We start from the raw sequence: 12,473 nt of genomic DNA on the forward strand, positions 1-12,473 counted from the left end.
GGAACCGTGTGATTGTGGTGTGAACTCAGCGTGTCAGCTCCTCAGGATCCTCGTTGTGAGTCGACTGTGAGTGATCGCGTAGAGGAGGCCTCCCCGCTCCAGATCTGAGCGCATCACACGGCCTGACTTAGACGCCTTGCTAACTCCCGAGACGGTGGCAGGGGCCCCGGCTCCCACACAGTGAAGCACAGAGACCCGAGAGGCAGGAAAAACGGTCTTGGTTTCTGATCTCTCACTGAAGTCAGAAGAGGAAGTAAGCAGTGAAAACGCCACCTCTGCCTCCCGGGTGCACAGTCAGGGCCATGGGGACCATTCCGGATGGACAGGGCAGGCAGCCCTGCTGGTGCCTGGAGGCCAGACAGCCCCGCCTGGGCACCTCTGCGCCAGCGATGGCTTCATGCAGGAATGCTCTGAGCTGTACCCGAAGGCTGGAAGCAGAATGCTCGTGCAGGTCTGTGCCGGCACCAAGGTCCTGGGTCATGTGGATTTGAGGGTTTGATGTTGGTAATCTTACTCCTTTGTGATTTTATCTTTGAAAACTTTCTCTCCAGGCCAGTTTACCTATAGACCTTCACCTTCTTTAAATAAGACATTCTCCCGACTATCAGTAGCTTTCCTCAGCTGTGTCCAGTTCTAATTCTGGACATTGGATTTGCCAGCTCTGTAACAGTTGGGCATGTTGGAGGAGAAAGCCGAGATGAGTCACATATCTGGGATCTACAGGGTTGGTGGGTTTATTGGCTGGAATTCTGCAGCTGCTCCTGTAGTTGAACCGAGTGGGTTTGGAGCACCCGAACTAGGGGCCAGGGTTTGTCAGTGTAGTCGTCCCAAGGTACCTGCAGGGGATTCCTTCCAGGACCCTCCATGGCACCAGAATTCCAGAGAGCTCAGGTCCCTAAGAGTCTACCCTATGGACAGGGACCTCCGAGTCCCGTAGCCTCAGATTCATCCAGCCACGGGTCACATTATTGTTGATCTGTGGTTGATGAGCTTAGTGACATGAAAGATTCTGAGCAGGAGAGGTAAACTTTCATGTCTTACTTTTTAAAAGAGAATAATCAGACTTTAAGCTTATTTTTTTTCAATATAGAAAACTTTAAATTTATTCTTTATTTTTTTATTATAGAAAAACTGAACTTTTTTTTTCCCTTCCCTCTGTGAGTATGAATAAGACTTGGTTTTTAGTGTAGAGGAATATGTTCCACAATGAAATAATGAAATTTATAAAACCATTACGGTGGAAGGGCTATTTTCTGATCATAATAAGAGATTAAAACATACGACTTGGCTTTGTAAAAGGTGTTTTCAGTAATACAGAACAGGCTGTAACTGGACTGCTGACATACTTCATGTCTTGCCATTAGGTACTGTCTTTATAATTTGAGAGTTATTTCAATGTTTTATGCAATCACATCTAAGCTTTGTTCAAGAGAATAAGCAGATGGGTAAATTTGTTTCGGGCTTTATAGTTTGACAAGTCTTCCGGGGTGTGTTTTCTCACTTAATCATTATAGCTCTCCTGAGCCTTCAAGAAGCTAAGTGACTGGGGTCCTCCGGCGGCATTTTAACTCTGAATTCAGGCAGTTAAAAAGTCTCTCTAGCATACTTTCAGAGGGCCTTGTAGAGCTGTTTTTGTGTGGAGAAATAATTTTCTAAAAGTCTTGAAATATCCATGAAGTTTTTTAAAAACTTCTGTTAAACCTTCAAAAAATGCATTGAAATTTTGAAGCATCGTTTCTGAAGAAGCTATGGGCTGAGGGGGGTGGGTTATTGATTAATAATATAAATTATACCAGATACACGTATTAGTGTCTTGGTTTTAGATATTTTCAGGGTTACAGGAAATGTTGAGTGAAATTCTAACATGATATTACAGTTTACTCTAGAATATTTTTAGGACCTGTGAAAGTATGGTACTGGCAGGAAGTGATTCCTCTGTTGGCCATCTGTAAAGGGTCACTTTAATTCTCTTGCATGTGTTCTTTTCCTCTCTCTCACCCTTTTTTTTTTTAAATGTAACTGTTTTGTTTTACAGTAGTGTAACTATTTAATGACATTGGAGGGGTTAGATCATAAATGCGATAATATGCAGAAACAGGAAGAGCATCAGCTAAATATGGAAAAGAATTACCTGGCAGAAAATGCCTAATATAAATATGTCAGTACTCTTAAGACAGAAATCTGGGCACAGTTGCTGCTGTGTTGCTGAGGGGGAATATGAAACTTCATCCCATGAAGATGCTGAAGAGTGGTCTCAACTCTCTTTTCCTCTTGGGGGCCTTGCTGCCATCCTCTTACACTAGTGCCGAACATTGAGGTGGTCGGGGGTGCACCCAGGGGTGGGCGGAGGCACACAAGGGTGAGCTGCCCCTTGGGGAACCTACAGTGACTGTCTCCTTAGTGCCTTCTGCTTCTGCAATTTGGGGAAGCTGGTATATTCAGGGGACAAATGTGTGAGTTTATTTTTAAAAAGCTACAGCCAGCTCTTAAAATATTTATGGTTAATATGGGAATATAAAGGGCTTGGGTGAAGTCGGCAAAAGATGACAGATCTCCATTTGGGCAATAGTGGCCACTTTTCAAATGAGCATTTCATGATCAGGGCTTCTAGAAAGCATGATAGGTGAAAAAGAAGGTTATTTTAGGATTCTAAAATCCTGAGGAAGAGCTGTTAAGAAACTAGGAGATGACTGAAAATTGATGGGAAAGTAGAGAAGATCAAAAGGCCTGGCTCGGGTGGTCCACAGTCCCAGTATTCCTAAAAACTAAGTTTAATTTGCTGACTAGCTTGTAGAATTTGTGATAACTAACAAGAGTCCCATTTCTTCTGCCCTTTGGTACAAAACAGTGAGACGATTTAAGCGGAAGCATCTTACAGCCATTGAGTGCCAACATCTCGCTCAGAGTCACTTGGCTGCATCCCAGTCCTTTGGTCAAATATGGACAAGCAGAGACCCGAACCACGGTCTCTATCCTAGACCCAGAACCAAAAGAGGGACCAGGGGTATGTCTTCCCCCAAATACCTTGCGTTTCAGAATCTATAGTGTGTGTGGCCTTTGAGTATCTCAGCATTTGTAAATGTTGTTACTGTGATCTTACAGTCCTGTTGCAGTAGTCTGACCACATGATAGAACCTGATATAAATATTTCTTGTATTAAGCTCTATGTGTAATCAGTAGACCGATAAATACATCCTTGTGTCTTTCCCGTATTAAAATAGATAATTGAAAATTAGTTTGTCTCATTCAGGTCAGCAAAGGGTTATCAGTCATTCCTCATTTCTTTGCGGGTTCTCTGTCTAGGTCGAGGATGCCTGAGATACAGCCTTGACTTCTTCCTCGCTGGCCAGCAGCGGTGCACCAATGACATGGCCAAAAGCAATTCTGTGGGCCAGGACAGCTCTAAGGACTCAGAGGATGAAATGATCTTCGCGGCAGGGAGCCCCTGTGCCCTGCCTCCGGGGGGAGATGGAGAAGCCAGGCTGCACTCGTCAGGGTCCGCTTTGCCTGCAAGGAAGCGGTCTCGGTCCTTAGAGGACGAGAGGAATCCAGCCCCAGGGACCAGTCCGTGGGATGGGGTGTCTAAGAAGACCCCATGGCGTCACTCGTCCCCATCGTGCACACAGCCCAGGGAAGCCAGGCCGGAAGCAGAGGTCGGGGCGGGGCAGCTCAGCATGCAGCCTGCAGAACCCAGCCAGGAGGTGGAGGACATTGGCCCGGACCCTGTTCCTGACTCTCACTACGGGCTCCTTGGGACCTTGCCCAGCCAGGAGCCCCCGAGCCACATCTGCAGCCTGCCCAGCGAGGTCCTGAGGCACATCTTTGCTTTCCTGCCCATGGAAGACCTCTACTGGAGCCTGAGCTTGGTGTGCCACCTCTGGAGGGAGGTCATCAGTGATCCGCTGGTATGGAACGTGCTCTTCGTTCTCTGATGTTTGCTCTAAATCTTCACGGATTCGCCTCGCTTAACGCGTCCTCCTGACGATGGCATTTCTTCAGAAATGTTAGTGTCCGTTGTCCTCTAGAATCGAATCCCAACCCCTGGAGGCACCTGAGACCTTCCGTGTGTGTCCCACCTTATTATTTATTCCAGGCTCACCGCTGACTTTTCTGCAATCCACCCCAGTATTCTGTCCCAGCACGTGGTGTGCTGCCTCCGAGCTGTGGACTGTGTGGTCCTTCCCTTATGTTGATCTAATCTGCACCCCACAGCCGACCAGCCCAAAGAGTCCCTCATATCTCTATTGACATCTCACCTCTTCCAGGCTGCATTCCAAGTAACTCCTCTTCTCTGTTCCATCCCACGGAAGTCACCCTCGCTCTGTCTCTTCCTTACACTATTACAGCGATTTATACCTCTGTTCAAGCCTGTGATGTTCTGCTATGATCTTAGAGAGCCTTTCTCCTCCATTTAACATTAGAGCATTGCTGGAGGGCTCATTGTCCTGTTTGTGCATTCTCCACTCTGTATTCCACTGTGTCTCACAGTAGTTTACATATATTAATAGGAGGTGATTGCTAAATGAGTGTTGGATGTTGTCACAGGAGTACCCTCTGAGAATGACACAGGGGCAACCTACGCTCTCAGAAAGTATTTTCTGGTACCATTAGCCCACAGCCTGTGCTTCCCTTTGTTGTGTCATTAGACTTCCCAGGTTCAGGTCTCCAGGAAGCCTGAGGGCTAGGAGTATGTTCTGCTTAGCTAGTGTGTCCTTTAGACCAGCCGTTGGGAATAAGCCAGAGGTAGAGAGTTTAACCCATTCTTCAAATGTGTGTGCTTAGTCACTCAGTTGCGTCCAGCTCTTTTTGACCCCATGGACTGTAGCCCACCAGGATCCTCTGTCCATGGGATTCTCCAGGCAAGGCTACTGGAGTGGGTTGCCATGCTCTCCTCCAAGGGATCTTCCCAACCCAGGGATCGAACCCAGGTCTCCCGCATTGCAGGCAGATTCTTTACCGAGTGAGAAGTTGAAAACCTTGGAGATGGAGGGCAAGATGGATATGTTAAGAGTTAGTAGATTTCTCTTCCAAGCCCAAAGGATTTTGGAGGAAATTTCTCATCGCTCTTGCTCCATATTTTGCTTGGGGGTCTTGTCTCCTACTTTCAGACAAATATCTTTCTGTTTTTAGTTGTGAACTTTTTTGGGGGTTAGTATTTCTGGGCACTTGATTAAGGTCTCTAGTGGGAAATGGGGATAAGTGTGGGTTCCTGCCATTCTGCTTGAGAAGATTTTGGGAAGATATCCCAGCTTATTCTTATGTCTTGAAATGTTAGAACAGTGCTCTTTTTATCATCACCAGCAGTGACATGATGGTGTTACTTTCCGTGACCTTGTCACAGCTCTCATTTTCTTTATATTTCTTGTGGTATCTTTGTCTACCTTTGGTATAAGGCTATGCTGGCCTCAGAATAAGTTCTGGAGTGCTCCCTCCTCTTCAGTTATTTTGAAGAATTTGAGGGGGATTCATACTACTTCTTTAAATGTTCAGTAGAATTTTTCAGTGAAGCAGTCTGGTCCTGGATGCTTCCTTTTTGGGAGACTTGATTATTGATCCAGTCTCCTTACTCATTGGGCTTCCCTGGTGGCTCAGATGGTGAAAAGCTGGTCTGCAATGCAGGAGACCCAGGTTCAACCCCTGGGTCGGGAAGATTCCCCTGGACCAGGAAATGGCAACACAGTCCAGTATTCTTGCCTGGAAAATCTCATGGATGGAGGAGCCTGGAGGGCTCATTATTGATCTGTTCAGGTTTTCTGTTTCTCCATGATTCGGTCTTGGTAGGTTGTGTGTTCCTAGGGATTTATTCATTTCTTCTAGAGTATCTGGTTGGCTGACCTGCAATTATTTGAAGTACTCTTATAGCACTTCTTATTTCTGTGACATCAGTTGTAACATTCCTCTTTCATTTCTGATTTCGGTTATTTAAATCTTCCCTTTTTTCCATAATGTATCTAATGGTTGTCAATTTTGTTGATCTCTTAAAAAAAACTCTTATTAGTTTTATTGATTCCCCCCCCCCATTTTTCTATTCTTTATTTCATTTATTTCTCCTCTATAGTCTCTTTTATTTCCTTCCTTCTGCTAGTTTTGGATTTAGTTTGTTCTTTTTCTAGTTCCTTTAGGTGTAAATTTAGGTTGTTGCTTTGTGATCTTTCTTTTTTAATGTAATTTTTATAGCTATAAACTTAACTCTTAGCATTGCTTGCATTTCATCCCATACATTTTGGTACCTGTGTTTTTATTTGTCTTAAGGTGTTTTCTAATTTCTTTGTGATTTCCTTTTTGACCCATTGGTTGCTTTAAAAATGTGTTGTTTAATTTTCTCATATTTGTGGGTTTTCCAGTTTTCTTTCTGCTACTAATTTCTAGTTTCATTCTGTAGTGACTGAAAAACATGCTTTCTGTAATTTCAGTCTTTTAAAATGGATCAAGACTTATTTTTTTTTTTTTTTTTTGGATCAAGACTTATTTCGTGGCCTCACACATGACCTATCCTGGAAAATGTTCTATGTGTACTTGAGAAGATTGTATATTGTTGTTGGGTAGACTGTTCTTTATGTGTCAGTTGGGTTCAATTGGACTAGTGTTGTTTGTGCTATCCGTTCTTGAAAGTGGAGCATCAAAGTCTCCTGTTGTCTGTTTCTCTCTTTAGTTCTGCCCGTATGTGCTTCCTAGATTTAGGACTTTGATATTTGGTACATATGTATTTGTAATTACTATATCTCTTTGGGGAATTGACCCTTTTATCCTTATATAATCTTCTTCTTTGTCCTAGAATTTTTGACTGAAAGTCTGTTTTGTTTAATATTAGTACAGCTGCAGCTCTCATGTTGTTTAATCCTAGTTGAAGCTGAGTCATTAGTTTCTCGACAGGCACTAGACTCTGTTTCAGACAGGAAAGCTGAAGCTCTAGCTCTCCCCAGATTCTGTAACAAGTTGGTGTTGGAACCAAGAAACTGAGACCCACCTTCTCCTCGTTTTCAACTAGAATTTGTGTAATGTTTCTGCCCTTTTGTCCAGCTTTTGAGTTGTGGGCTATAGTTGTTTTCTAAACAGTGTCTGTAGCCTGGTCTGCTCTCTAACAGCCATTGCCTGCATGTCGTTTTGGATTTCTTAAACTATCTAGTTCATTCCTTGGAAAAAGCTGTATCACCGATACCTGATGAATGAAGAGCAGGCCGTCAGCAAGGTGGATGGCATCCTGTCGAGCTACGGCATAGAGAAGGAGTCGGACCTGTGCGTGCTGAACCTCATCCGGTAAGTCACCGTCCTGTGGGAGGAAGTGGATTTCTGAAATCCTTTCTGAGAGATCAGCACTTAATGGATCATTTTCCCACGGACACTGCTGTGAATGTCTTAACAGCTACACAGCCACCACGAAGTGCTCCCCGAGTGTGGACCCTGGACAGGCGTTGTGGAGCCTAAGGGATCACCTCCTCCTCCCCGAGGCAGAGGCCTGCGTGCGCCAACACCTCCCTGACCTCTATGCTGCCCCTGCCGTACGTGAAGAGGCTGTGGGGAGGGCTGGGGAGGCGTCGCCTTTCCTCTTTGGAAGAAAATGTCTTGGCGGTCAGGTGTGGCTGAAGGTTGTTTTAGATTTATTTTAAATTTTTTCCATAAATCTCTGCTTTGAAGGCTTAATCTTTGTCATTGGTTCCATAGAGAAATAAATGGCCACAGATTATTTAATTTGGAAGGAATTTTAAAAAGCATTTCATCCAGTTTTCTGTCCTGTTGAGCAGTTTCAACAGAGGATGGTCACCTAGCCTCCAAACACTTTGATTGTAAGGGTTTCTTTACAAGCCAGCCCATTGTATTGGTGACACCTTGGGTTTTCTGAAAGTGAAAGTCGCTCAGTTGGGTCCGACTCTTTGCAACCCCATGGACTATACAGTCCATGGAATTCTCCAGGCCAGAGTATTGGAATAGCCTTTCCCTTCTCTAGGGCGTCTTCCCAACCCAGGGATTGAACCCAGATCTCATGCATTACAGTTGGATTCTTTACCAGCTGAGCCACAAGGGAAGCCCGGAGAAATGATGGGCTTTGTACTGACACATGGTGAGTTAATGAGATGCTGGAAATAGTCCTGAGTGTCGTGAATCCATCTTCTGGAATTGTCATCTAGATCAAGGGTTCTTCTTAAATGTTCTCTTGGAAACCGCGTGCAACCCCAGCCTCATTCTGCACCAGTGGAGGGTTGGAAATCTAGCCTTGTGCGTTTCTCTGCCTTTAGTGAAGTGGCTATCGATGGTGAAGTGAGGTTTGTTTCACAAGACAGTTATAGTGAGAAATGTGCAGAACTTTCCTTTTGTGGATGTATTTTTAACAGGGAGACTTGCAAGGAGTTAAGAATAGTGGTTATCTGACTATTTTTAATATTTCCATGTTAGTGAGTGTTTTCTCAGACATTAATAAATGGAGCATACTGTGTCCCTAATCATACACTTGCAATAATTTATTTACTATTTATTAAACTTAGTATTTAATAAATGTTTTTTAAAATTCTACTTATTTTTTTTAAAGCTTTTTAAATTTATTTGGCTGCACGGGGTCTTAGTTGCAATATGTGGGATCTTTAGTTGTGGTTTGTGAACTCTTAGCTGCGTCATGAGGATCTGATTCCCTGATCAGGAACCAACCCCGGGCCCCTGCCATTGGGAGTGCAGAGTCTTAGCCACTGGACCACCAGGAAAGTTCCATTAATAAGTTATTAAATAATTGTAATGTAAAGTAAGTAGTAAATTAGCATTTCTTTTTTAAAATTTTAGTTTTTTAGGCTGTGCTGGGTCTTCATTACTGCACGGGCTTTTCTTTAGTTGCAACAAGCGGGGACTACTCTCCAGTTGTGATGCTCAGGCCTCTCATTCCAGTGGCTTCTCTTGTGGCACACAGGCTCTCGGGCGAGTGGGCTTAAATAGTTGCTGCTCACAGGTTCGAGAGCAGAGGCTCAGCAGTTGAGGCACACAGGCTTAGCTGTTCCACGGCATGTGGCATCTTTCTGGATCAGGGATCAGACCTGTGTCTCCTGCATTGGCAAGTGGATTCCTTACCACTGAGCCACCAGGGAAGGCCAGTAGTAAATTAACATCTTCATGCCATTGAATTGTCAGCCTTGATTTCTCTGTAAAGACTGCTGTTTTCTTTTTACCTGCCCTTTTTGGCATATGAGTAAGCTTGTGGACTTGAGTGTCTGGACCTGAGAGCTCACACTGACCTGAGTGGTGAGGGTGTGGATAACCTCTGTGCAGGGTCTTATATTAGGGACTTTGTAAATGTTATTCAATCAAAGGAAACTGAGAAGTCAGATCCGAAAGTGATGAGAAGGAAGGAATCCAGGGTAAGAGGAGACGTTCCTGTTGTTTCCCAAGTGTCCTTTGGGAAGTTGGCCTCCTTGCAGAGGGTCTGTAGGAGACACGTGTACCCTGAGCCTGACTTTCCTCATTGTCGGGTCTCTTCTCTCACCCTCTCCGCCTCCCTCCTCAGGGCGTCAACGTGTGGGCCTTGGTGGCAGCCATCGTCCTCCTGTCCAGCAGCGTCAGCGACATCCAGCAGCTGCTCTTCTGCCTGCGGCGGCCCAGCTCCACCGTGACGGTGCCGGACGTCACCGAGACCCTGTACTGCATCGCCGTGCTGCTCTACGCCATGCGGGAGAAGGGGATCAGCATCAGCAACCGGTAACGGGCCCCGGGCGGGCCCCGCGCCCACTGCGCCCCGGCTTCTCCGAGAGACCGGAGTGTACTCCCGGGACAGGAGGCGCTGTTCGGTCTCGCACCGTCCCGGGGCCGCGTGTGCGCTCGCAGCTGCGTCCTGTTCCCCAGAGGGCACGTGCCAGTCTCTCCTCTGGCCCCTGCAGCCAGGCCTCTCTCCCAGAACGTGCTCTCCAGATATTTACCTGCACTGCTACTTACCTCCAACAGCGCGGCTAAATACACCTCAGCTCTTGGTATATTTAAGCCCTTTGATTCTCTCTTTTTTTTTGTTTTGGTAAAAGAACGGTATATGTTTTCTTTTTAGCAACGGCTAGGAGTCTGAGGAAAAATAAGATACAGGTTGTGACTGAATTTGAAAATCTCTAATCTCTTTTCTTCCTGTTAGGATTCACTACAACATTTTCTATTGCCTGTATCTTCAGGAGAATTCCTGTACTCAGGCCTCAGGAGACAAAGAGGAACCGTCCGTCTGGCCGGGGTATGTCCCTCTGTAGATGTGTTGTGGTGTGTTGTCCTCTTTGGTTCGTGACTGTCACCCTTAAGGAGAAAAAGGGTTTTGTATTAAGCACTTTATTGAGTTATAGTTTACATTATATAAAAATCACCCATTTTAGTTGTATAATTCAATAATTTTTAGTAGATTTACTGAGTGTTCAGCTGACGTCATAATCTAGTTTTAGAACGTTTTTATCACTCTAAAGGACCACCCTCTCCTTTTTCTCTTTTTCTTAAAGAAGAGAGCATTCTTTTTTTTAAAATAATTTTATGTTTAAAATTTTTGATTGTGTTGGGTCTTCACTGCTGCACAGGCTTTTTCTCTAGTTGCAGTGAGCAGGATCTACTCTTTAGTTACGATGTGCAGGCTTCTCATTGTGCTGGCTTCTCTTGTTGTGGAACCACGGGCTCTAGGCACTTAGACTCAGTCGTTGTTACTTGCAGGCTCTAGAGCACAGGCTTAATAGTTGTGGCTCGTAGGCTTAGTTGCACCATGGCATGTGGGATCTTCCAGGACCAGGGAGTGAACTTGTGTCTCCTGCATTGGCAGTTAGATTCTTATCCACTGCGCCACCAGGAAGGTCCCTTCTTTTTTTTCCTCATTAAATTTTACTTATTCCATTTGGTTTCCTACTTGGGTTTTGGTAGTCTGTCACCCGATCTTTTCAGTTCCTTGCGCTTTTCCTAATTTCTCTTTTGTAATGATTAGAAAGAAAACAACCATCCAGCTGACACATGAACAGCAGCTGATCCTAAGCCATAAGATGGAGCCTCTCCAGGTGGTGAAAATAATGGCATTTGCAGGTAAGGGGCTGCCGTTCCTGAAGGCCTCTCATCGATGCCTGCCCCTTCCCTCTACCTGCTGGAATATCATACCATCATCTGTTATTCCGCTTCTGCAATTAAATCATCTAAAAAGCAGTTGTCAAGGAATAATTGCGTTTTCTTACCACTCCAGGGAGAATCCACCCTGGAGTTCCTGGGGGCAGATGGCCCATAGTTTGTGGGACTGACCCAACCTGTTACGTGTCATCATGTCTGCTCATACATACAGGTGGCTCTGGGGCAGCAGGTCGTGTGACTGTCTTGTTCAGACAGTGTCAGGAGTCCCTGGCTTTTTGTAGGGTGAAACCTAGAAGAGCTTCTACCTTCTATTTCTAACCTGCATCCCCAGAGGTGTGGTCCAGTGTTTTGCCTCGGTCAGCTAATTGTGCTAGCTGGCTCCTAAAGTACTTGGTCACTCTTTGCCTGACCCTTGCTCGTACTGCTTTTTCTCCCTGTGTGTTCCGTGACACGGTTGAGGAGCAGACTGAAGCTCAAGGAAGTCAGTGGGCCCCTCGCTGGAGCAGCTAGGGCTGCTACCCCAACCCAGTGGCTCTGTCTCGACTCTGCTGATCCCTTCACTGCATGGCTTTTAGTTCTCATCTGTACTGGAGAACTTGCCGCTGTCGGGTCCCGGGCCGGTGGCAAGATAAGCATGGGAAGATTCTGATTACGGTGCCGTTGGAGCAGTTCTTCCTGGTCAGAGGGTGACCTCCCTTCCTCTTGGCGTCTCCAGGCACCGGGAAGACCTCCACACTGGTCAAGTACGCTGAGAAGTGGTCTCAGAGCAGGTTTCTATACGTGACTTTCAACAAGAGTATCGCCAAGCAGGCGGAGCTCGTCTTCCCCAGCAACGTCATCTGCAAGACCTTCCACTCCATGGCCTATGGTCACATCGGGCGCAAGTGAGCATCACGGTGCCGCTTTCACATTGCAGTCAGACAGGGGAAAACGTAGTGCCTTATCTCCGTTTACAGGCAGGCAATATTTAGTGATTTATACTTTTACCCCACAGAGATACATTGTTAACTGAGGGAGGCATGCTCATGTCTCTGAAGTTGAGGCACAGGTCAGATGACATGTCTGAAGTTCCAGGCACCACCAGCCTGGTTGATCAGTTCAGGTTTTGCTCAGAAGCACGAGGGGAGAGGATGGGGTTGAGGGGTGCTAGACCCAGGCTCCAGGGCCTCTGAGCCGCACCCATGGGATGAGAAGGCTGTAGGGAGGTTCAAGGTTCCCCCGGGGCCTCCTGGAGTTGGGTCCACACCATGAAACCGCGGTGTCTGCTGTGAGCTCCTTTGTCTCCTGGGTTATTAGATCTGAATTCTGAAAGCCTAGAGGAGCTCTTTCTAGTCCTACAAGGACCTCACTCATCCCCTCAGCTTGTTTCCTCACCTGGAGGAGCCACTGCCGGCAACCTGGCGGGGTCATTTGAAGAGAAGGGG

General features: G+C 45.9%; 1 protein-coding gene across 5 annotated transcripts in view; it reads left to right on the top strand.

The window, feature by feature from the left end:
- The window catches only part of FBH1 (F-box DNA helicase 1), a 38,148-nt gene that overhangs the window by 8,119 nt on the left and 17,556 nt on the right, over window positions 1-12,473 (top strand). For 3 of the 5 annotated variants that reach the window (XM_043883525.1, XM_043883522.1, XM_043883523.1), the window contains exons 2-9: window positions 2,849-3,004; window positions 3,304-3,905; window positions 7,127-7,257; window positions 7,364-7,499; window positions 9,485-9,675; window positions 10,097-10,189; window positions 10,916-11,010; window positions 11,765-11,933. In XM_043883525.1, the coding sequence (XP_043739460.1) occupies window positions 3,369-3,905; window positions 7,127-7,257; window positions 7,364-7,499; window positions 9,485-9,675; window positions 10,097-10,189; window positions 10,916-11,010; window positions 11,765-11,933 (1,352 nt within the window). In that variant the 5' untranslated portion in view covers window positions 2,849-3,004; window positions 3,304-3,368. The remainder of the gene's footprint in view (window positions 1-2,848; window positions 3,005-3,303; window positions 3,906-7,126; window positions 7,258-7,363; window positions 7,500-9,484; window positions 9,676-10,096; window positions 10,190-10,915; window positions 11,011-11,764; window positions 11,934-12,473) is intronic. The other 2 variants (XM_043883524.1, XM_043883526.1) reach the window with 2 other exon arrangements.

Source organism: Cervus elaphus, chromosome 23, assembly GCF_910594005.1.
Source record: "Cervus elaphus chromosome 23, mCerEla1.1, whole genome shotgun sequence".
Lineage (NCBI taxonomy): Eukaryota > Metazoa > Chordata > Mammalia > Artiodactyla > Cervidae > Cervus > Cervus elaphus.